This window comes from Adiantum capillus-veneris, chromosome 2 (assembly GCF_014529385.1).
Source record: "Adiantum capillus-veneris isolate H3 chromosome 2, ASM1452938v2, whole genome shotgun sequence".
NCBI classification, from domain to species: domain Eukaryota; kingdom Viridiplantae; phylum Streptophyta; class Polypodiopsida; order Polypodiales; family Pteridaceae; genus Adiantum; species Adiantum capillus-veneris.
This window is the reverse complement of record NC_140932.1, coordinates 29,646,094-29,671,311: the sequence shown is the minus strand read 5'-3', so window position 1 is coordinate 29,671,311 and position 25,218 is coordinate 29,646,094. Positions and strand designations below refer to the sequence as shown.

Genomic DNA, 25,218 nt, shown 5'->3' with positions numbered 1-25,218 from the left:
CATGTAGTGAAGCTATTTCTTTGGATGTTGCAATCTCTCTCCTTGGGAATATATATCTTTTGAAGTTGACTGAGAATGCTAACGGAAAGTTGGAAGAAGACTTGGAGTCTCTTTTTGAGCTTTCTAACTCCTTGTTATAGGATTGTGCTACATACTATAAAGTTGGAAGGTGATTAATCATTTTGAGAGTGTTTAATCCTAGAGGAGAGTTCATGTATCCTTGCAACTTTTGAGCCATCCGAGGTATTTACACATGCATTTAAGTCGTGAATAAATAAAGAAACATTTCTAAAGTCATTGCTTTAAAGTGCATAGCTTTAAAGTATAAATTTTGTACATGTATCTTTGCTACTATCTTGTTGTTTCTCTATTGTCCACACCCTCTCTCTCTCATGCTAACACACTCACACTCACACTCACAAGTAACAAGAAGATAAGGTGAGAGAGAAGGAGAGCAAGAGCATTGCATTCGGACTTTGAGAATGAAGATAAAATAAGTTACAAGGATTTTATGTGGCTCGTCCCGTTCACATATGGGCATCCACATTCGGCCAATCATTCATTACTAATTTCTTATTTAAATAATTATGTGGTACACCTCTAATTGACGATCATGCAATCCTTGACCAAGCACCTACGGGATCAACAAGCCCGGTCAAGGAGTTCATTAACGTGATAACAAACATGTGATCACGTTAATAACATTGAGTGATTACATTTCAAAATACGTGATCATGTTAAATATTCATGTAACTTCTCTTTAATCTATATAAATTGTCCAATTTAGTACGTCCACTAGGGTTTTTTCATATCTTGGTGGGCTCGGTTTAGCATTCTTATAGTTTTTGATGGGCCCATCAAGAAAGACACATACCTCGATGGGGTTTTGGTGGGTTTCCACATCACCACTTATTGGCTTTTTTATGATCATGTTAATTGTGATTATGTGAATGTGATTACAAGAAATTTCACGTGATCACATAAATATTAAATCCTTGAGTTCGGTCCATGATTCAATATAAGACAATAATAAGATGATGCCATCCTAAGTTAGCATGTCCCTTTTCCTGATGTAAATTCCATCCTCGGATTTTAACTGAGAAGCAAAGACATCCATCCACTCTATATGAATCTTGTGGTATTTAAACATTTTGATGAGAATAGTAGCCCACGAACGTGCTCACAATTAAGAAGTTAAATACTACAAGATGACGCACTTTTCCTCTGCAAGAGCACAATCCTCCAGCTATGTATGAGCACTGCAAAATCAATTAAGTATGTGAGAGTATGCTAGTTCAACATCTAGCAAGTCTTTGAAGAATGAATATGTAGGAACAAAAAACAATGGCATGCATGAGATGCATGAAATTAGGAAGGTTGGATTACCAAGTAGAGACTAAAATCAAGTATTAATTAGGGACTCACATAAATTAACGAGATAGATTGCTGACATTATTAGCAACTACACTAAAGGTTAAAGTTTGAACTAGACCTATGTATCCAGTTTACAAAATCACACCTTAAAGAGTAGTTATCCTATTGGTACTCGTTGGTTTTCAAAAACTACAAATCTGTGCATTTATGGAATTGATATGATGAGCATATGAAATGCAGATTCAAGAAAATGGTTTTGGCAATTGCCATGCGTGTTCTCTTTCTCCTTTCTTTTTCTTTTTTTCACTAGCCATGGGTAGATTCTCATTGCACTTGAGTGCTTGATTGAATTCTGATTAGAGAGCACTCTTAAGGCATTTTTTGTTCACACACATGAAGTGAAGTGAAGTGATGACCTTTGAAATCTATCAGTAATAAAAAAATTCATGCACAAAATCAGTTAGTCACAGAGCAAAAGTTAACCTAAAGTCATGCCATTTTCTTAAAAGAAAACTAATACAGTTAGACATTACTTCATTTTGATATCTTAACACTAGGTTGGTAATAGGACACTTTTATGTCCTGGGACACTTTTATGTCCTGTGAAGTGACCATTTTCCTTGAATTATGTCAAGAGTTTCAAAATGGATTTTGAGGTGTTATCTGTTTAGAAATTTGTCTCATGAGCTGAAAAAAACTCGACATTTTTTTGGAATATCAATTCCATCTTTAACCTTGTCCTTGCACAACATTTCACAACCTAAACTGTGTGAAAAAACGGGTCCTGTTTTTGGCTTTTTTCAACTTTTTGCAACTATACCACTCTAGAATTCATGTTTGTGAGGTCTATAATGCTAGAGAACTATCTTTAGTAGTCCTCAACATGTCCCGATGCTTCTAGGGAGAAATAAATGTTAAAGTTGTAAGTTATGACCAAATTACAAAAATTATCAAATCCTGTTTTTTATCCAATTTTAGCTCTTTTATGATTTTTTTGATGGCTTTCATGATATCCAAATGCAGTTTTGATTTTCTATGTCTCATATTGTAACATAAAGCTAATATTCCTTGAGTTTTGGGGCACCTAATACCCTATTTTGCATAGTAGACAACGATGGTTGATTTTTTCAATTATAAAAGAAAACGAAACATTCTAGTATATCAAGTATAGCCTTTTGAATATTGTTAGTTTCTTGTGACAAATACATGCATTTTGTAGGTAGTAACCATATCTAGTCATAAGGATCAAATTTGGCTAGATATTGAATAGTTTCTATGGGATTCTACAACTCATAATGTTGAACCCAGTTTTTTCATGTTTGCTGTATTTAGCACTTCATCTTTGTCGCCAAGATTCCCCTTGGTAAGAGATGTATTATTCTTTTGACATGCTCCATGGCTCCTTATGAACCTAAAGGACAATAGGGAACTAAGAAAGCATGCATATATTATTTGTATTGAGCGTGGCTATTGAAACTTTGATGATAGGTTTGCAGAATGGTAAAAATTCAACTTTTTTGTACCTATTTCTTTTGGCAAAACAAAAAATAGTGAGTGAGAAGCAATCATATGTTCTGATCACCAACCCATTGAAGTTAACTAGGGAATTTATCTCAAGTCCTACAAAAATCCCTAATCTTATTTTTATGCACCAAAACGTAAGAAATGACTGTTTTGATGAAAATGTACTGGTCCATCAACTTTGGAGGCTTGGTGTGACCAAAAGATGAGAAATTTTACAAGTTTCTTATTTTTTTCGTGTGTAGTAGGCCTTGAACTATAACCTCATGAAAGGATTTTCCAAAATGAGTGGATCTACTATGGTTTTGGAGGTTTTTTTCAAAACCCTGAAAGGACACTTTTATGTCTTATTAGGTTACCAACCTAGTGTTAAACTTATGAGCTTTGCACTCCGTGCACACAATAATGCATTCAAACCCCTCTGTGGTTTCCCCTTAACAAGGGATGTCTTAGAGTCTCTTCTTAATCTAAAAATCCCCATACTATGGGCCTCTTGCCCCAATGCTACTACCCCATTATGGAGTGCCTTTGTTCTTCAAAATACTATCACTAACTTGGAGTTCGCTCCATACTTAAACTACTTATTGATACCCTTCCTGCTTGTACTCACAACGTATCCCCATATGAGTGACCTCTTACTTGGATTTTGTCATAACCAACATACTCCTTTAAGGAGTTCTTGTAAATTGCTAGATCCTCCCCCTAATATTCATTCACCAAACTTGTGGTGAAGTATCGGAAGGCAATGATTTTTTCTTCCACATCACATCACCTAGCTTGGGGCTTGTTCTTGTCCCTTTTCTATTGTACCCTGCACAGATTGCTCCCCCTTGCTCTCCTCCCTATGTTGGCATGGGTTTTCATTTCTCCCCTTGTGATATGATGGGATCAATCTCCATTGTGGAGGGCATGATAGGATTTTCTCTCACTTTTATGTGAGTCTTTCTTGTAATGGGTATCAAACTACCATGTTGAGGATGTTGGGGACCCCCTCTCTCTTCATATAGATGTCTATGCTTGAATCTCTTGCAAGTAAAAGAGGATTTCTTTGATATCTTTCTTAGCATGTCATTTGCTCTCATGCTTATTTGAGTTTGAAGCTGAAAAACGAATATATAAGGAAAAAATAAACGATGGGTAAATCTCCTTACCATTTAGTCATGGCAAGCCTCCAAAGTGGATAAGCAAAAACAACAAAATGACTGGGTCAATCCAATCCTAACGAGTTTAGAAAGTTTTTCCCAATAAATTCAATGGGTAATCTGTGGTCTTTTTAGGTAGTCATATTGGAAAAGTATGAAAAACCTCCAAAAACAACACACGTTGAAAGATCAATTGCAATCACAAGTTTAACGGTGCAATACATGTGCACAAAAAAAAAGCCAGGTTTTGTTTAGCTCATAACAAAACTTTGTGGATATAGAACTCTTCAAATTTCAATTTACATCTCTTTTGATATTCTAGAAAGCTCCTTGGTTAATTAGTTAATAGAACATAAAATTGTCATGTTACCAATCTAGCGTTAAAATTAATAACTTGAAATAATTCTAGGCTTTTCAATGATCTATACTATATATTAAAGCAAAAGAAGTATGGTTGACATGTGTCATCAAATCCCATGTCCTCTATCAAAGGAGAGAGAGAGAGAGAGAGAGAGAGAGAGAGAGTGTTTGGAAATCTTTATCTCTTTGGGCTACCTTTCTCTTTCTCTTTAAACATAGCCGCCCTGTTGTTGTAGGTATTATAGCATAAATATTTTAAAAAGGAGGAGAGAATTAAAGTTAGATAATGAGGGAGGGAGGGAGCGGGCGACTCTGGATCTACCTCCTTTAATGCTCTAGCAGCAACTGGAAAGCATTTGACTCTTGAGGTTATAGATGTTCCCTCTCTCTCTCTCTCTTTCTTTCTCTCTCTCTCTACAAATTCAGGTTATGTGTTACCCCTTCTTTTTCTTTATGGCAAAGGAAGCAAGAAGGATCACGATGACAAGGTGGGCCTGAAGGAGAGAGAGCGGCCCTGATGAGACCTACTCCATGGTGTCAACGCCGTGACAATAGGATCCTCCAAGTAAGACCTGTGATGATTGGCACAACGTTCCTATGAGAACCTACCAGAGGAGAAAGCGAGGGAGGGAGGGAAGGAGGAGATCATCTCTCTCTCTCTCTCTATGTGTGTGTGTGTGTGTGGCCCTGCCCCTCCCTCCCTCCTTCCTTCCCTCTCTCTCTCTCTCTCTCTCTCTCTCACACACACACACACACACACACACACACACACACACACACACAAGACACAACAACTCTCTCCCGCCTTATGCTCCCATGCCTGTGCAGGTAATAGGCCGCTCTCCATGTGAAGGTTCAAGCTCACAACATGTGAACATAGTGCAGAGGTAATCCTCGCCCTCTCTCTTTTTCTCTTTCTCATGTGATTGTACTCCGCCTTATGCTCCCCATGTGGGCCTACACAGGTAACAAGCCGCCTGCCCCTGTATATTAGGAGCTGAAGAGTGGAGGGCGGCCCATTTATAGTAGGGGCATCTGATGGCTAATTGATGGCAACTTCAGTCGAGTGCTCTATGTGAAGGTTCAAGCTTGCAACATGTGTCATGGCAAATTTGTATATTGTTCAACTGGATTGATTTACTTATATATACATATCGTTCTCTCTTTGTATAGAAAGCACAACTCACTCTCTCTCTCTCTCTCTCTCTCTCTCTCTCTCTCTCTCTATATATATATATATATATATATATATATATATATATATGTATATATAGTGTGTGTTGTGCATACTGTGAGATACATTTCAGTTCTATAGTGAGAGAGCGAGAGAGAGATTCTCATCGATTTACCTTGCATGACCATAATCTCTGGCATGCTTTATATACATGTGTGTGTGTGTGTGTGTGTGTGTGTGTGTGTGTGTGTGAGAGAGAGAGAGAGAGAGAGAGAGAGAGAGAGAGAGAGAGAGAGAGAGAGAGAGAGAGAGAGATTGCGGGTGCGATGCACCCAAAACTCGATGTGAGAGGGAGATAATTCTATGGATTATGTCAACTATGTGTAAACTATGACAACTGATATTTGTGTTGAGAGATGATTATATCATTTATGTGTTGAGAGAGAGAGAGAGAGAGAGAGAGAGAGAGAGAGAGAGAGAGAGAGAGAGAGAGAGAGAGAGAGAGATTATAATTGATATACCTTCTTGCTCTGCTTTGAGAGAGAGAGAGAGGGAGAGATGGATCCTACGTGGTGGAGAGAGTGTAGAGATAGCTCTTACTAAGCTCTATCTATGAAGAGTGAGAAAGGAAGAGCACATTGTGTCATAACAACCCGCAACACTAGGCCGTTGTATTGGATTTGATGGCCTCAAATCAAACTCAAGATGTGCATGCCTCAAATCAGAGACTCGAAATGTGCATAATATTATTGAAACATGAATATATCGTATGCTTCATAGAAATATTTAGCTAAGAGTTCTAATCCATCTCAAAAGTTTAAAAGCTGCACCTTCACATAACTCCTGCCGAAATGGACAATTTTATTGCTTACTAGCTCGCGCGCCCCGCCTACCGGTGGGCCTCGCTCGCTCTTACCACCTCATTCTGTATGTGTTTGAGTGTGTGTGCATCTTTATACATCTCTCAATGACACACACACGATCGAAACTTTACATAAAAAAATAGTTTACATTATTGCCAAAAAGGCTCAGGAACATATTTGCATAGCACTCTTAGTCGTGCTATTTCAACAGGATTAAGATATTGAGCTGGAGCTCTACAAACTTCTCTTAAATCTACTTTTTGAACCCAACTCAAGTAAATCTTGTAATGACGAATCATCCCAAGCTCTTGCTTTAAGAGCATTAGCCTAATGTTGGGAAAGAAATAGGGATCAAGCAACTTGATGTAACTCGTGTCCAACTCTTCATCTATATATGACCCCCAAACAGTGTAGTTTTTCTCAATCACTTCCCATGCCCATTGCCATCCCCATTCAGCAGGTAACAAATTTTCTTCAAAGGCATCAATAATAATTTCTTTTATACTTGGAAAAATATTCACAATTTCGTGGGCCATTTAATTGGCTGCAAGAAAAGAAAATAACATTAGTACTCAAAGCTTAAAATGTGTGTGTGTGTGTGTGTGTGTGTGTGTGCGAGAGAGAGAGAGAGAGAGAGAGAGAGAGAGAGAGAGAGAGAGAGAGAGAGAGAGAGAGATGATCAACATGGCCACTTAAACACTTTAAAAAAGTATAAGCACAATACAAATACTTCAATTACTGATTGTCATGCCAAAAAGTGTCAAGAGCTTCATTAGGTCAAAATCTTTACAACATTCCAATTTTTTTTGCTTACAACGACTCATATTCTACTCTATAATTGGACGGTTCAGGATCGCTCCAATATACCCCATTGATAAACTTCACAATTAATTTCAAAATTTCAAACTCTTCATCCGAAATGTAAGATTTGTGATTGTGATATATCTTTCGCAACTGAATATCACAACCACAAACATTGACATAATAAATATCAACCATATGTAGTTCTTGTAGGACTCTCATCAATTTTATTTCGCTCAATATTTGTGACACTTTGCATAGTAAAATGCTTAACTGTCCACAATTTCCATACCACCCATCAGCATATGAATACACCCAATGATGCCACCAACACCATGTACCATATCCTTGACAAATGTACGCTTCCTTAACTTTCAAATATATAGTCATCCTTATATGTATTGGGAGAATAGCCAATACATCATGACCCATATTAACCTACATTAGCAATTCGCAAATCTCTCTCTCTCTCTCTCTCTCTCTCTCTCTCTCTCTCACACACACACACACACACACACACACACACACACACACACACACACACACACACACACACACACACACACACACACATTAACCTATCTAGTAGATAAAAACCCACTTCAATAAGCCACCAATAACTAAAAAAATATGGTACTTAGCATGCATAGACAATGGATCAAAGTGTTTGATTATCTAGAGAAGTTGAGCCTACGACACACTCTACTTGAAACTCTCAAGATCCAAGGTCCGACACGTCGAACACTGCGACCGAGGCGTCGAGGTGATTCACCCAAAGAATAGATTCTAAACATCCATTCATTCACTCCATAGGGACCGTATGAAAAGTTGCAATTGAGAGGCCGTTGCATACCTAACTCTCGTATAGTGATTTGCATATCATCTATATCAAATTCTATGTGATAATAACCTACAACACTTCTAAAATATTGTGCTTCATATAATGCCAAGACAGAATGTCTGCAATAATATTGAAGTCTGCAATGAAAATAACAACCAACCATTCAGACATAAAAAGTAACAACACATTTAACGTCATATGGATTCAAATTCAAGGTATACGCACCGAAGGATATCAAAATCCTCGATAATACGAATAATATACTTAGCATGTGCAGGACCCCTCCACAATGGAGGATCTGTTGATAGTCATCCCAAAAGCAAGCCTGATTGGAAACTGACGACGCTTCATTTGAAATGGAAGCCCCTGTTGGTTTCCAATAATAAAGTCAATCCTTGGAAGAAAAACTCTCTCTCCAATATTCGATCCTGTAACTATCTCTACCTCAATTACCTTATGATGAAATTGCTTGCATATCAACCTGGTTCCGTTGCATAATCCATGTCTTGGATCCAAATTTCGCAGCAACATGATAGGAGCATTTTCTTTCAAGACTAAAGCATGAGGTGGAAAACCACCACCAAGAGTAAGGCTATTAAGATATTCAATTGTGTACAAATGTGTGTTTTCCTCTGACATAAAAATTGAATCTGCACTCAGATACTCTTTGCAATCTCCATGCATTCTTTGCAATGCATAGTCATTAATTAAATCCACCTCTTTATTCCGCGGAGCAAGTATTGCTCGATCTCTGAAAAAAGTTGCATGATCTTGCACATGACACAAATCTCCATATATAAAGCTTAGAAGATCTGCCAAACTATTTCCTGGAAGCATCATGTGTGAAGGTATTTTGACTCTGTCTAAATCTCCTCCATCATCCATAACCCCATTGCCAATATCAAGCACCCAACGGGAAAAACTTTGTTGAAGTGAATTTGAACCGCAATCAAGTATACGCATATTTTTAGTAAGCCTCAATATCTTCGTATATTTCCATATGTGAGAATGACACAACGAAGCATTTACAATGTCTGTACGACTACCTTTTGGTACAACAGGTAGTATTTGTCGAAAGTCACCTCCAAGCAAAATGACTTTTCCACCAAACAAAGTATCTCGCTGCATAATATCTCTTAAAGTTCTGTCCACTGCTTCAAATGCATAGCGATGTGTCATGGGAGCTTCATCCCAAATAAGTAAATCTGCATTCCTTAGAAGTTCTGCAAGTTGACTATTTACCTTTATATTGCAAGTTGCTTCAGAGTGAAGCTCCAAAGGTATCTTAAACCTAGAATGAGAAGTTCTTCCATTACTCAAAAGCAAAGCTGCAATACCCGAGGATGAACATGCAAGAGCAACTCTACAACTTCCTCGCACTCGTGAAAGAAGTGCATTATATAAGTAAGTTTTTCCTGAGCCACTAGGACTATCTAGGAAAAATACCTTCCCTGAATGTGTGTCAACAGCTTGTAGCACTTGGTGGTAAGCATCTCGTTGATCCTCATTTAAGGAAGTCTCCATACAATCTGCTATACTACACTGTTCATCAACGTTGAACATTGTTTCTTCAGCCATAACACCATTTTCACTTAAGGATACCATTGTTGAGTCTATTGCAGGCAACATATAATCACAAAGCCTCTTGCCATGTTGTTGCAAAAAGCATACTATATGAAGCAAAGCTTGATTTTTTGCCACATCAAATCGCACGCTTGCATCTGAAATACGCATCCTTAGGGCATAAACATAGTCCTCAAAAAATTCAATACAAAACCTGTCCCAAAGAGTATCCGGATGAAGTGGCTCACAAAAGACTAATATGATTGCAAACAGTTGTCTCAACTGCATTCCATTTTGAAAAAAAGATGCCTCTTGGAGGCAAAGTGACCATTCTTCATCATCTTGCAATAATCCTCTAGCTATACATGCCTCCTTGTATGTATCATAAATGTGACCATCATACATCCGCAAGTCTTCAAAAGACTTACATCCCTTGCAAATATTGAGAAGCATTCGTAGGTAATAAACCTCACCAGCAGTAGGGACAATATTATACATTCTCCCAATAGAAACACCCTGTTGTCGTGGAGACCATGTCTTTCGACTTTTATTCCATACCCAACCATTTGGAAAGTCAGTATATGTGAAGCTATTTGCTTTTGGATAGTTTTGATTTGCAACAAACCATTCTGTCAAGGTAGTTTTTTTATTTTTCTCATTATCCAACAAATGTGATACATCATCACCATCTTGAAATGTAACCATATTCTGCAATGGAAGGTGTACTTGCAATCATTGAATAGCTGGCCTTTCACTATGCATGTCAAAGCCAAATATTCTCCACATAGCCTCAGATGAAGAAACATAACGTGCATTGAGATAACTCTTGATCTCATCAGTAGCTCCTTCACAATCTTGAAGAACAATAGTGGCTCGATCATGTCCCTTGTAGACATACTTATAAAGATATTTCACGGCAGTGATAGTTGAGTAGATCTCCACATTAATATGGGCTTGGTATCTTAGTGATAAGAGGGGGCTATAAGGTACAACCCAACGATTATCTAAATTGTAATTTTTAGACGGAACGAACCTTCCATCATGTCGTCTCATGTACACAGGATATCCACTTTCATTTACATTTGTAGACGTAGAAAATGTTCGTGGAAACTTAAATCTACACTTTCTATCAACCATACATGGAGAATTTGGGTTCAAAGGACTACATGGCCCATGAACATTACAACGACTCACTACATCAAATAATTCTGGAAACACATTCTTGTCAGGGAGCTCTGCACAAACCAACTTGTCATAGTGTAATGTATCTATGGGTTTATATTCGGATGCAAGTATCAACAATATATGAGCATGAGGAAGACCTCTCTTCTGAAACTCAATCACTGAAACATGTCCAATCACCTCCCCAAACACGGCTTGCTTGATAAGTAAATGCATCATATCTTGGAACTTCTGATAAAACACTCGTATAGTCAGATCAGGACGATCAACAACACTTTGTCCAGGTAGTAATGCATCATCTATTTCCTTCCATCATGGATTACATGTGAATGTGATGAAGAGATCCGGTTTACCCCTACTACGAACAATTGCCATTGCATCTTGATATAGTTGGCACATATATCTTGGACCTCCAACAAAAGATGAAGGCAAAACAATTCTACGGCCAACATTTTGACCTTCAGCGCTCTCTAAGCCATCTCTAGCCTCAACCATGTCCACCAATCCTTGGAACACTTCACCACGAAGTGTTTTTTGGTTCTTTCGCATCCACAAAAGCCGTGACTCCTCTAGAGTACTATAAGCATCCACGACATACTGTTGTAATAGCCTACCCCTTCGAAGAAGACACTCCACGGTATCATCTCTTATTTGTAAACGAAAGGCATAATATTGCTTTTGACTCATTTTTTTTCCGTCGGTAGTCTGTAAATAAAGATGCCACCCATCCTCTCCACTTGGAAATAATAAAACATACAATAAGGACATGTAAGCTCGATGCATACTGGAGATTCTTTTCAAGCCCCCATGTCGCAAATTCAGTACAATGTCGCGATAGCCAATATTTCTATCATCCCCTTGTCCTGGCATAATTGTAGCAACCTCCGAACCCCTTGGAGCAAGATATTGCCAACCATCACAACGATGCTCCGCAATAACCATCCTCATATTGGGTACAATAGCATCTCCAGACAAAGAAGCAGCAGATCGTAGAGCATTTGCATAGGAATTTACTCTATGCATCATCAATTGTAGACACTCTAGAATACTACGATCTAAATTTGAAACATGATGCAATCTGTTGCTTAACTCATGTTCGGTATCAAAAAAATATAATTGTGCAAAGCGTGGAACTTCATTTTGTCCTTCAGCAGGCGCTAAAGAACCAATGCTATGATAGACAGAGCCATGAACCTTAAAAGTGTATGCACCCCTCCCACCATAATTAATAGTCTCATCGATATGGGCACCAAGAGACACAAATGCCAATGCATTATTGTATCCCCGAATGTTTTGTAAGAACTATCTACTTCTTGTTGTGGTTGAGCTCATCAAATCTTTCAATTCACTTGGTGGCTTATTCAAAGGAAGTAATCGAAATCTTCCATCAGAGCAACAATATTTATCCACAAATATTTGGATAGTCTTTACTTCATCCTTCCATGCCTTTGCTCCACATTTGGAGCAAACAAAATCTAAGCTTCCTAAGTTGTGCAACACACACTTTTTGGATAGAACTGGTGCCATAGACTTGTGATGTAAAAGGAGAGACGTTGGATATTCAAAGCGGATGGACAAACAATGCTTTTCTACTTTAGAATAGTTTCCCTCTACTATGTTCATTGTTGTCCCAACATTCATGGCTTCAGAGTTTCCTTCATGTACATCATGTATGCTCTGCCTTTCATTGCACTCCAATAAAGTTCCAATAGTACTTTGTAGTGCATGCCTTGTTCTCTCTCGTGCTATTTGGTGCCTCGCCTTTCGCGAATCATCACACAGTCCACTACGTCGTGCATGACCAGGTGATAATATGCGTGGTCCAGATACCATCTATGAAATCAACTGCAGATAGATCTCATATTATAATATAATCTACTAAAAGGACATTCTTATGCATAATAGAAAATCGATATAAAAAGGAACATCTAATTATATCCTCTAACCTAAATACATTTGACACATTGATAGTGACTCAATTAAAAAGTACAGTTTGATGAAGATAAAGCATAACATTACATATTTCTACCATAAGTAGGACTAATTACATTTGACACAACGGCTTGACTCAATTAAAAAGAACAGTTTGATGAAGATACATCAAAACATTACATACTTCTACCATTAGTAGGATTAGTAGGATGAGAAACTTGACGCTGCTTTGGTCGAACTAATCTAGCCAAAGCACTTAATTTATTTGAGGTAGCTCAGATATCTGAAAGTCTTGAACCTTGAACCTTTGTCAAAGCACCAAGCTTGTTGACAATACTTCTCAATCGTGGTACGGTTTGTCGTAGATTATTGTCTTGCATTCGTCCTTTTGATTCATGTTGACTCGGCAAAGCCTCTTTTCGAAGATTCTCAATAGATGCCAATATTATCTTTTGAGAATCCTCAACTTTGGAAAGTTTCTCTCTCATGTATGCCTCACTCTCTAGTCTCTGCAAGTTTGATGCTTTTGTCTCTTCTCACAATTTCTATAGTATCCCACTTTCAATCTCCAATGCAGAGCTTAAAGTTTCAACCACATCCGAGACATTGGTTTGCATTGTCTCCATCCTCGAGCAGGAGGCTTTGATCTCTAGCAAGGTTTCAATAATTTGCTTCTTCGAATTCCACTCGACCTTTTGAGCTGCTCTCTTTGCCGCACGCACGTTTCGAATACGAAGAGATGAAAGTATCTCCCGTTCATTAGCAGATGCACTATTCCTCCTGACATTTCGAGCTGCTCTCTTTGCTGCACGCACATTGCAAATAGTAGGAAGAGATGACGGTATCTCTTCTTCACCCGCTAATGCACTTACAGCTATCCTAGAAGATATCAAGCCATTGGTTGCAATAGCCAATGGAATGGCACAACTAATCTCCATTTTACTGTACAGAAAAACCTAAAGTGGTTGCAAAGAGAAATGTGACAACCAAAGAGAAGTTTTAAATGCTTGTAAATTAAAAAGTAACCCTCGTAGAATATTCACGTTTTAAGTGCCTGCTATTTTTGAATTAAAAAAATACATCACCTCTATCTAGATGTGAAAAACAACAAAGGATTGCATGAGAAGTGAAAAACAAACCAAAATGCTCATGAATCACTTTTGTTCAGTAGATAAAAGTTTTTCTCAATACATAATCAACCCCATCTACATTTGAAAATGGGAAAAGAGCGTTTAGCACTGGGACGCTTGAAAATAGACTCCTTATGATTCTCTATCTTATCAGGTCCTACAATGCTCTTTAGGGCATTAATTTTGCTATAAGCTTCAGATACAGAACAACAACCTAACTCGGAATCAAGGTAGAGGGCATCTGAGTATCCCATCTTTACTCGAATCTACAAAAGGCGTAGGTTGCGAAACCATTGAATGGGATCATTCTGGATTCTGACAAACACCTGGTGAAAGGGTGTTCCATCTCGAGTCATGGAAGTGCGGTCGTAGGTTCTCCAAGCTTGTTCTATAGTAACACCCGGAAAGAAACCTCGAACAATGCTTTGAAAGAAGTCAGCTTTGTTTTCCGGAGAGTAGTGAATCATTATATGATTCATTACTATCTCCATCGCTTCCAATCCATGACCAAAACATTCAGCAGATACGCTAGGTGCCATAAAGTTCCTAAGAAAAAAGAGAGAGACATTGTAAGTGTAGTTGCTCTAGGACTTCATCCACAAAAATTGACTTTACAATATGTCTCTTTAAATAAGTCTGTTTCTAGGTCTGTTTCCTATCCCTCTCTCTCCCTTTCCATCTCCCTCTCTCTCTCTCTCACACACACTTTCACTCTATATCTAAAATTTATAGGGTTCGGCCGCAATACTGGATCTTTCAATCACACGTGGTATTCTCTCTATCCAACCCTTTTTAAAATCTATAATGGTTTCATGTGATCTTCTATCCATGTGGTCACCTTTTGGTGATCAAACTATGGATAATCTCACATCACAATTACCAAACTCGGCACGATCTTTTGAAACTATTCGTATGAGAGTGACAAACTGGTTATGTTGACTATCATTGGAATAGCATAGCTAGATTTGGAGGGCCTCTCATTAGATAGATCCTTTAATACTTCCATAGACAGGACCCAAAAAAACTCTTTCTTATTAGGGTGAAGACAAAGATACCATCTTAGTTCAGTATGAAGGCCTTCTCGGGATTGCCTTTTGAGTATGATTTTCAAGACTATGCAAGAATCTCTAATGTCTATTGGAATTGCTCTAGGCATTTACGTCAAGCCCGAGATCTTTGGAAACCCTCTCTATGACATTAAAATCTACATCTTTGGATGGAATTGTTACTCACATTTACCTCTCCCTATGTCCCTCCCTCCCTCCCTTTCTCTCGCTTATCTTTAATTTTATTCACTTTGGTCTTTTTCTTCTCTCTCTCTCTCTCTCTCTCTCTCTCTTTGTTTGTGTGTGTTTGTGTGTGTTATTTGGCATTTTCAACTTTTTGTCTCTCTATGTGTGTTTGTGTGTGTTCTCTCTCTCTCTCTCTCTCTCTCTCTCTCTCTCTCTCTCTCTTTGTTTGTATGTGTGTAAGTACCCTTCAAACTCAGTTCATTTTCAACTATTTGTCTGTCTAAGTGTGTTTGTGTGTGTTTTCTCCCTCAGTTCATTTTCAACTCTTTGTCTCTCTAAGTGTGTTTGTGTGTGTTTTCTCCCTCTCTCTCTCTCTCTCTCTCTCTCTCTCTCTCTCTCTCTCTCTCTCTCTTTGTTTGTGTGTGGTTGTTTAGCATGCACACGTGTATGTGTGTGAGTACCCTTCAAACTTAGTTCATTTTCAACTCTTTATGTCTCTCTCTCTCTCTCTGTGTGTGTGTGTGTGTGTGTGTGCGCTTAGTTCACGCCTACCAGTTTAGGATCCCATAGTACTTTTATCTTACCATTTTATCATTTTGTCATTTCATTTTGTTACTCTGACTCTGTATCAGATTCAACACATTGTAACCCTCTAGTCTCATATGTCATTTTGGCCTTTTGAAGACATTAATATAACATTTCATTTCATTTTATTTCTCGCTTTTAACACCCAGAGATGGTATCAGATTCACAGTTTTGTAACAATTTGGTCTCATAGGTTATCTTGGCCTTTTGACCTAATTGTGAAGACTAGTAGAACATTTCATTTCTTTCTCTCTATCTTCACATTTTTTCTAACAGTTTGGTCTCATAGGTTATTTTGGCCTTTTGACTTAATTTACCTAAGTTCAGGTCAAAACATTCACAATATTGTAATTGTAACAAATTGGTCTCATAGATCATTTCATTTCATTTCTTTCTCTACTATGTAGCTATGGGGCTACATAGCACAGAGTACAATAGAGGATTTGAGCCATACTCTCGAAATCTAGAGTGCAAATGAGGATGAGGATGGATTTTAGTAATAGCAGTAGTATTTTTGTTCTAGTCTTTTAGCACCCAGACATGGTATTAGATTCACAGTTTTAGCTGTGTGTGTGTGTGTGTGTGTGTGTGTGTGTGTGTGTGTGTGTGTGTGTGTGTGTGTGTGTGGTCTCATAGGTCATTTTGGCCTTTTAAAGACGATAATATAACATTTCTGAGCCATCTTCTCTCGATATCTAGAGTGCAAATGAGGATGGATTATAGTAGTTGTGGTAGTATTTTCTACTTGTTTAGCACCTAGACATGGTATCAGATACACAATTTTGTAACAGTTTGGACTCATAGTTGATTTTGGCCTTTTGAAGACGTTAATATAACCTAATTTACCTAAGCTTTTAGCACCCAAACATGGTATTAGATTCACAGTTCCCTCTCTCTCTCTCTCTCTCTCTCTCTCTCTCTCTCTCTCTCTTTGGTCTCTAAAGCATCTTCTCTTGATATCTAGCTAGAGTGCAAATGAGGATGGATTATAGTAGCAGTAGTAGTATTTTCTAGTTTTTAAGCACCCAGACATGGTATCAGATACACAGTTTTGTAACAGTTTGGACTCATAGTTGATTATGGCATTTTGAAGACGTTAATATAACATCTCTCTCTCTCTCTCTCTCTCTAGTCTCATAGGTCATTTTGGCCTTTTAAAGACGTTAATATAACATTTCTGAGGCATCTTCTCTCGATATCTAGAGTGCAAATGAGGATGGATTATAGTAGTAGTAGTATTTTCTAGGTTTTTAGCACCCAGACATGGTATCAGATACACAATTTTGTAACAGTTTGGACTCATTTTGATTTTGGCCTTTTGAAGACGTTAATATAACCTAATTTACCTAAGTTTAGGTCAAAACATTCACAATTTTGTAACAAATTGGTCTCATACATTAGTAAAATATTTCATTTCATTTCGTTTCTTTCCATCTATCTTCACAATTATGTAACAGTTTGGTCTCATAGAACTTTTAGCTTTTTGAAAACGTTAATATCAATTCATTTTTGGTTACTTGTCAAATCTCTCTCTCTCTCTCTCTCTCTCTCTTTGGTCTCATAGGTCATTTTGGCCTTTTAAAGACGTTAATATAACATTTCAATTTCAATTGATTTCATTTCTTTCCATTACATTAACCTAACTTACTAAAACATCTCTCTCTCTCTCTCTCTCTCTCTCTCTCTCAAATAATCAACAAATCAAATAATCAAATAATTAAATTGAAAAAAAATTAGCCAACACATTTTACCTGGCTACACTAGCTGATTGAATTGCTCACCACAACACGACTCCACTCTCCTTGGCTTGTACACTTGCTGCCAACAATAAAAATATAGATTTTTAAGAGAGAGCTCTCTGCCATATTGTATGTGTCTCAAAAAAAAACACACACACACACACATATGGAGTCAGTGATGAAGACCAGTGATGTAAGTTCCCTTGCCTATTGCCAAATAAAAAAGAAAGAAGACGCAGCTTGAGTATGCAAAGAAAGAGAGAGAGAGAGAGAGAGAGAGAGAGAGAGAGAGAGAGAGAGAGAGAGAGAGAGAGAGAGAGAGAGAGAGAGACGTCGGCATGCTTCTGCGGTGGCGACTCTCTGCAACCTGCGATGGCAGTGGCGGAGCTCGACGTGCCCAACATGAGGAGGCAGTGGCGTGTGCGCCAATGCCATGGCGGGAGCAGGACGAAGAGAGAGCGGCTGTTGCCGGAGCAGGAGAGAGCATCTGAGGCAGTGGCGTGTGCGCATCTGCAGCAAGGCGGGAGCAGGACGGAGAGAGAGCGGCTGTTGCCGAGCAGGAGGGAGCATCTGCAGCAAGGCGGGAGCAGGACGGAGAGAGAACGGGACGGAGAGACTGAGCTGGACTGCCGCTGCAGCGCCAAGCTTGATGCCACTCCATCTTCAAAGTTGACGCAATTGCATCATCATTGCATGTGTGTGTGTGTGAAGCCTCATGCAGTCGCCTGTCCGAAGGCTGCCATGTCAAGCTCAGCATCATCAGGCAGATGCAGCTAGCATGATTGCGTGTGTGTGTGAAGCTTCTGCGCGTTCTCGCCTGTCCGAAGGCTGCCATGTAGCACTCAGCATCAGGCAGATTTTCCGGTGCACGAAGCTCCCTACGACGTGTGGAGGGACACTGCCGTGCTGAGGGACAGTGGCGTGAAGGGGGGGGGAGGTGGGGGAGGTAGTGAGAGATGCAGATGCAGACGAGCAAGTACATGCAAGCAAAGGGGGGGAGACCATACCAAGCCTTCCTCCGGCATCTGCGTCTTCTTCTTCCTCTCTCTCTCTCTCTCTCTCTCTCTCACACACACACACACACACACACACACACACACACACACACACACACACACACACACACACACACACACACACACACACACACACACACACACACACACACACAGCAGGGAATGTAGCGCTCGTCGCTTGTAGCTAATCTTAATGTAGCGCTCTTCTGACGTTCTTCTGCGTACTTGAATGTACTTCAAGTTTATGCAGAGCCGCCCTCCAGCGCAGCGCCGCCGTTTAAATTTGTTTTAGTAGATTAGCTGAGAACGTTATTTTTATTGTTCCTTAGCTGAGAACTCGCAGAAGTTGACACGTGGCATGGAAACTCCTCCGCCATAATATGTTAGTAGATGTTATGCGAGTATTTATATTTACGTAGATCTTCATATGTAGTTATACAAAAAGTATCTCTCTCTCTCTTACCCCATGACCTCTGAAATGAGCTTCTCTCTCTCTCTCTCTCTCACACACACACACACACACACACACACTTACCCCATGACCTATGAGCAGCACGAGATTCTCTCTCTCTCTCTCTCTCTGGCAACCTCTCCTATGGGTGATTTAACTGCAATATAAGCTTTTTTATTAGAAAAGCAAGCAATGGTCGATCTTCATGCAGAAGAAAATCCCGTCCCCTCCCCTCCCCCACCTTGCCCTTCTCCTCTCCTCTGCCCTAATAAGTAGGGAAGAAAAAGAGAGGGTTGTTGATCAGTTGAGCTCGCCTTAAGTTGCCAGCCACTCCTATGTAATACCCACACATGTGGTCTCTACCTTCACTTTCTTCAATAAGCCCAGTGCCTGGGAGCCCATGAGCACTCCCTTTGCACGAAAACACATGGGGGGGGGGGGGGGGGGGGGGGGGGGGAGAGAGAGAGAGAGAGAGAGAGAGAGAGAGAGACTCTTATTTGCATCTTTAAATATGCATATTATATTTCTAATAATGGGGGAGGGAGAAGATGATGTTGGAGCTAGTTCACACGAGCAGTGGACACGAGGATATTGTCAGACATGGGAAATGATCATTAGCATCATTGCATGGCACCTTGCATGGCACCTTCTACTAGCCCTTGGTATGCATAAAGATGGATATCTTGCCATATTTTCTGATCTTTATGAGGTTGAAGATAGATATACAAGGGCTTCATATAAAACATTATACCATGCTTGAAGTGCCAATTGTTGGCCCGTGGTAAGAGTGAGCGGGACCCCCCTAAGGCGGGTCACACGAACTCGTATGTCTTAGAATGTATTTGTATCTGATTGCCATGAGAGAGTATGAGAAAGAGTTGAAAAGGGCTTTAAAATGGTGCCCCATTATGATTTTTGAAAGATATGGGCTGATTTCCCTTGAATATAATACAAGGAATTTCTTCCTCACAACACTATTGTTGATTTCTTAATTAAATGTTTATTTTCCTATTCCTGACATAATGCAAGGCTCATAGACTTCTACTCTTTTGTTTGATTATGATATTTTCGAAAGATATGGGGCTGATTTCCCTTGAATATAATACAAGGAAAAGGGGTTTGCTCCACGACCTTGATGATATTTGGGTCATGATACATGCTTCTCTAAATTGTTCTTTTAATATTGTAAACAATATTCATGTTTATGGCACCAAGGGAAATTTGATCTTTTATTTTCTTTAAAAAATGAGATACATACAATTTTTCGTTTTGTTGAGAGTATTTTGAGATATGTGATGCTACCTATAGTGGAAATGATTGACATCTATACTAATAAATAATGGGGGAGGGGATTCCGGCTCCCCCCCCCCTGACACGTGGCGGAAGCAGGATAGTCCGGCAGTGTCCTCTGCAGTCACATGCGCGCACAGGCAGAGAGAGAGAGAGAGAGAGAGAGAGAGAGAGAGAGAGAGAGAGAGAGAGAGTGCTGGCGACCTCGGACAACGAGAGAGAGAGAGAGAGAATGCGCCTCAGTGCCGGCGACCTCGGACAACGAGAGAGAGAGAGAGAGAGAGAGAGAGAGAGAGAGAGAGAGAGAGAGAGAGAGAGAGAGAGAACGGCTTGGCCGCCTATGTTCCCAGAGAGAGAGAGAGAAGCAAGGGAGAGGGAAAAATGAAATGAAATGATGCTTGGCCGCCTGTGAGAGAGAGAGAGAGAGAGAAATGAAATAAAATGTTATATTAAATAAGAGTAAGATTTGGAGACGAATTGCTTCATTAGTTTTAGACATAATTGCCCTTTTTTGTGATGTGTCTCAGCTTAATATCTTGCCGTTTTCAATTTCCAAAATGCCGGTTCACGGCAAGGCGAAAAGGAGAAATTCCGCACCATAATAGAGAAAACTTCGCCCCATAATTTCTAAAATTTCCTCTTGGAAAATTCAAGGAAAGGAATTTTGTATGGTCGGGACTAGGGAGAAGATGGACCATGGCGAGCGGCTGTTGGCAGCTGAGCTTAATATCTTGCCGTTTTCAATTTCCAAAATGCCGATTCACGGCAAGGCGAAAAGGAGAAATTCCGCACCATAATAGAGAAAATTTCACCCCATAATTTCTAAAATTTCCTCTTGGAAAATTCAAGGAAAGGAATTTTGTATGGTCAGGACTAGGGAGAAGATGGACCATGGCGGGCGGCTGTTGGCAGCTGAGCTTAATATCTTGCCGTTTTCAATTTCCAAAATGCCGGTTCACGGCAAGGCGAAAAGGAGAAATTCCGCACCATAACAGAGAAAATTTCGCCCCATAATTTCTAAAATTTCCTCTTGGCAAATTCAAGGGAAGGAATTTTGTATGGTCGGGACTAGGGAGAAGATGGACCATGGCGGGCGGCTATTGGCAGCTGAGCTTAATATCTTGCTGTTTTCAATTTTCAAAATGCCGGTTCACGGCAAGGGAAAAGGAGAAATTCCGCCCCATAATAGAGAGAGAGAGAGAGAGAGAGAGAGAGAGAGAGAGAGAGAGAGAGAGAGAGAGAGAGTGAGAGAGAGAGAGAGAGGAGAGAGAGAGAGAGAGAGAGAGAGCAGACTCAGTGTAGCCTGCACCTGCGCGCTCGGAAAGAGAGAGAAAGAAAGAGAGAGAGGCGGCCGGTTGTTGACAGTTGAGCCTTCGGACAGTGCGAGCTGAGTGCAAAGAGAGAGAGAGAGAGAGAGAGAGAGGAGAGTGAGAGAGAGAGGAGAGAGAGAGAGAGAGAGAGAGAGAGAGAGAGAGAGAGAGATAGATAGATAGATTTTATTATCGTCCTCGGAGGTCAAATATGACCTATGGGACCAAAGTTACATGTGATGTAGTATGTGTATGGCTGATGAGTGACTCTCGATGCTCCAAAATTGTAGTGATGAGAGTCGCAATGGAGAGCCCACACTTTGGCTGGGAGAGGAAAGTGTGTAGGTCTAAGTTATGGCTGAAAATGTGAGAGAAGCAAGTTCGGATGTGATCAAAAGCTGAGCACTCTAGTAGTGTGTGGTACTCAGACTCTCGAACTTGCAATGAGCATAATGTGCACAATCGACTTGACTCTTCTCCATTGCCCCAACGCCCTATCTCGCATCGAAGGAAATGGGAGCTAAGCCGAATTGCTGCGATAGTGCGTATCGCGGACAAGGGAATAGGCTCAATCATGTAAGTGTGAGTACGGTTTCCTCTCTCAGCGAAGAACATGGTTTTGTAGTTGGGGGCAATATAGGTGGTGTAATGTATGAAGCGTGACCCACCGGATTTCTCCCAAGCCGTAATACATTGGCGTTGTAGTAGAAACGCTTCATTCACTTGAGAGTCAATTGAAGCATCATGTAGCAAGTGTAATGCATCCCATCTCCCAAACCACTTCTTTATGTCTTGCATCCATCCCGTGCTCAAGATCTTGCTTTTATGCGTCTTTTGAACTTTTTTGCTTGCTTCCCATGCAATTGTAGGAAGTCGATGTGAGGGGTTTTGACGCATCTTTATCATGTACTCCACAACCCTTTCCATGCCCATAACCTCAATTGGAAGAGATCCCGACTCAAGAAGTAGGAGCATATATGGTGTTTGTGTCTTAACTTGGAGAAAGTTTGTAAGAAAACGCTTTTGGACATTCTCAAACTCTTTTGGAGAGAGAGACGGAGAGAGAGAGAGAGAGAGAGAGAGAGAGAGAGAGAGAGAGAGAGAGAGAGAGAGAGCACTCTCGGAGGCTCAGTTGAGCCTCCAGACAGTGCTCAGCTGAGCGCGGAGAGAGAGAGAGAGAGAGAGAGAGAGAGAGAGAGAGAGAGAGAGAGAGAGAGAGAGAGAGTTCTATTATTGTCCTCGGAGATCAAATATGACCTATGGGACCAAATGAACATGTCACGTGGTGTGAGTGGAGGTCATAAGTGACTCTCGATGCTCAAAAATGGCTGAAATGAGTGTCGCAATAGAGAGTCCACATCGTGGTTGGGAGAGGAAGGTATGTAGGGAGAGCTCATGGCTGAATGTATGGGGAAAAGAGGACCTAATGTGGTCAAAAGCTGAGCACTCAAGTAATGTGTGGTACTCACTCTCTCGCACTTGACGAGGGCATAAGGTACAAAGTCGATGAGACTCCTCGCCAGTGCCCCAACGTCCTGTCTCGCAGCGTAGAGAATGGGAGCTAAGACGAATGGAGGCAATGGTGTGGATCGCACTCAATGGGATGGGCTCAAGGATGCAGGGATGGGTTCGATTACCTCGTTCAGAGAAGAAGAGAGATTTGTAGTTTGGGGCAACGTGTGTGGTGTAATGGCTGAAGCGAGAACCTCCGGATTTCTCCCAAGCCGTGATACATTGGCGTTGTAAGAAGGCCTCATTAACTTGGGAGTCGATCGATGCATCCTTGACCAAGTCACATGCATCCCATCTTCCAAACCATTTCTTGATGTCAAGCATCCACCCCGAACTTAGTATTTTGCTCTTGCATGTCTTTTGAACCTTTTGACTTGCTTCATATGCGATTCTAGGAAGTCGATGCAAAGGGCTACATTGTGTCTTATGCATGTACTCCACAACCCTTTGTATGCCCAAGACCTCAATGGGAAGCGATCCGGACTCAAGAAGTAAGAGCATGTAGGGTGTTTGTGTCTTGACTTGGAGAAAGTTGGTGAGAAAACGCTTTTGGACATTCTCAAACTCTTTCCAAGTAGACTTGCCGATGCTTCCACCCCACACCTCCACTCCATAAAGAAGCACTGGTGTCACCAATGTGTCAAAGAGGTACTTTTTGAGATCCCAACACTTGATCTCTCCAGCATTGCACATGTTCTCAAATGCATAATAAGCCCTCTTTCCGGCTTCCAAGCGACGCATTGCACAATCCTTCCATTTATGATTGGATGGAACCTCAAGGCCAAGGTACTTGAAGTGATCTACCACTTCAAGTTGCTCATTGTTGTATACAATGCATGGATTTTCGTCATTGAGGGTCTTTACAAGCATAACCTTGGTTTTGGATCCATTCACGATCAGCCCGCTATGTAGGCAAAAGCGTTCCAAGACACTCATAAGCTTTTGTGCATCTTCTAAGGTATGTGCCAAGAGCACTACATCATCGGCATAAAGCAAAAGCATGATCACCGCATTTCCGATCTTAACCTCTTCTATGCCTTCTTGCTGCATAAAATCAAGAACCATGCATTCCAATCCATCAATGAGTAGCCCAAAGAGGGTTGGGGAAAGTGGGCATCCTTGTTTGACACCAATGGTGCTTCCAAAAAATTCTGAAATTCTATCTCCCATACGTAATCGACATATCACTTTTTGATAGATGCGAAAGACTGCATGCATAAATTCTCTCGGAACTTAAAGGCTTTGCATATGTCTCCAAAGATTTCCTCGCGATACCATGTCAAAAGCTTTCTTGAAATCCACAAAGCAACAATACAACTTTTTTCCTTTCAATCGAGATGCTTCCATAAGAACTCGAAGAGTGACAAGGTGATCAATAGTGCTATGATGCTTTTGAAAACCTGCTTGGCCAAGCGCACGTTTGCCATTCTTTTCAGCCCATTCACTTATCTTCATCTCCATGATACATCCAAATAACTTTGCCATCAAAGAACCAACCATTATAGTGCGGTAGTTGTTCACATTGTTTACATCTCCTCCTTTGTGCAAAGGTTTGATCCAATTTGCACTCCAATCATGAGGCATGCCATACTGAAGTGCAAGGTTAAACATATCGCATATCCAATATCGTGTTTTCTTGCTTGTCCATTTAATCATTTCAGCCTTGACACCTTGAAGGTCACCTGCCTTGCGAGTAGCAAGTTTCTCAAGCGTGGCATACATCTTCAATGGTAAAGAAGGGAGACATAAACAGAAGGGAGCTACAACACTCCATCTTATCAACATTGGGTTGATAAGATGGAGTGTTTTCTTGCTTGTCCATTTAATCATTTCAGCCTTGACACCTTGAAGGTCACCTGCCTTGCGAGTAGCAAGTTTCTCAAGCGCGGCATACATCTTCAATGGTAAAGAAGGGAGACATAAACAGAAGGGAGCTACAACACTCCATCTTATCAACATTGGGTTGCTCATAGAGGTTCTTGCAATGCATATACATATCCTCAAGAGTCAAGTCACCAAAGCTCTAAACGCGCTTGCCTTTTAGATTTTGCCAAAACTTGCCACATGCATGTGCTTTCTCTTGCGCTAAAAGAAGTTGTTTTTTGACTTCCCACCTTCTCCTCTTCTTTTGAACAAGTGCTTTGTATGTGTGTGAACATTCCAAGTAAACTTCCTTGTCTTTAATTGCATCCAATCTTAG

General features: G+C 40.2%; 1 protein-coding gene across 1 annotated transcript; it reads right to left on the bottom strand.

The window, feature by feature from the left end:
- Positions 1 to 7,244: 7,244 nt before the first annotated feature.
- On the bottom strand, positions 7,245 to 13,241 carry LOC147462570 (uncharacterized). Its single transcript, XM_086493902.1, has 6 exons — positions 13,052 to 13,241; positions 11,272 to 11,978; positions 10,834 to 11,127; positions 8,741 to 9,618; positions 7,937 to 8,213; positions 7,245 to 7,388 (listed from the first exon to the last, which is right to left on the bottom strand). Exons 1-6 carry the CDS (start codon positions 13,239 to 13,241, stop codon positions 7,245 to 7,247), a joined length of 2,490 nt encoding a protein of 829 aa, XP_086350028.1.
- Between the last annotated feature and the right edge of the window lie 11,977 nt (positions 13,242 to 25,218).

Bases quoted from the DNA above. Each gene is read 5' to 3' on its own strand.
- LOC147462570 (XM_086493902.1), bottom strand. From the start codon at position 13,241: ATGAGAGAGAAACTTTCCAAAGTTGAGGATTCTCAAAAGATAATATTG. The intron at 11,128-11,271 runs GTTGGCCGTAGA...CCATGATGGAAG, and splicing joins AGAGCGCTGAAGGTCAAAAT to GAAATAGATGATGCATTACT. The intron at 9,619-10,833 runs GTGAGTCGTTGT...GTTGATGAACAG, and splicing joins TTCCAGAATTATTTGATGTA to TGTAGTATAGCAGATTGTAT.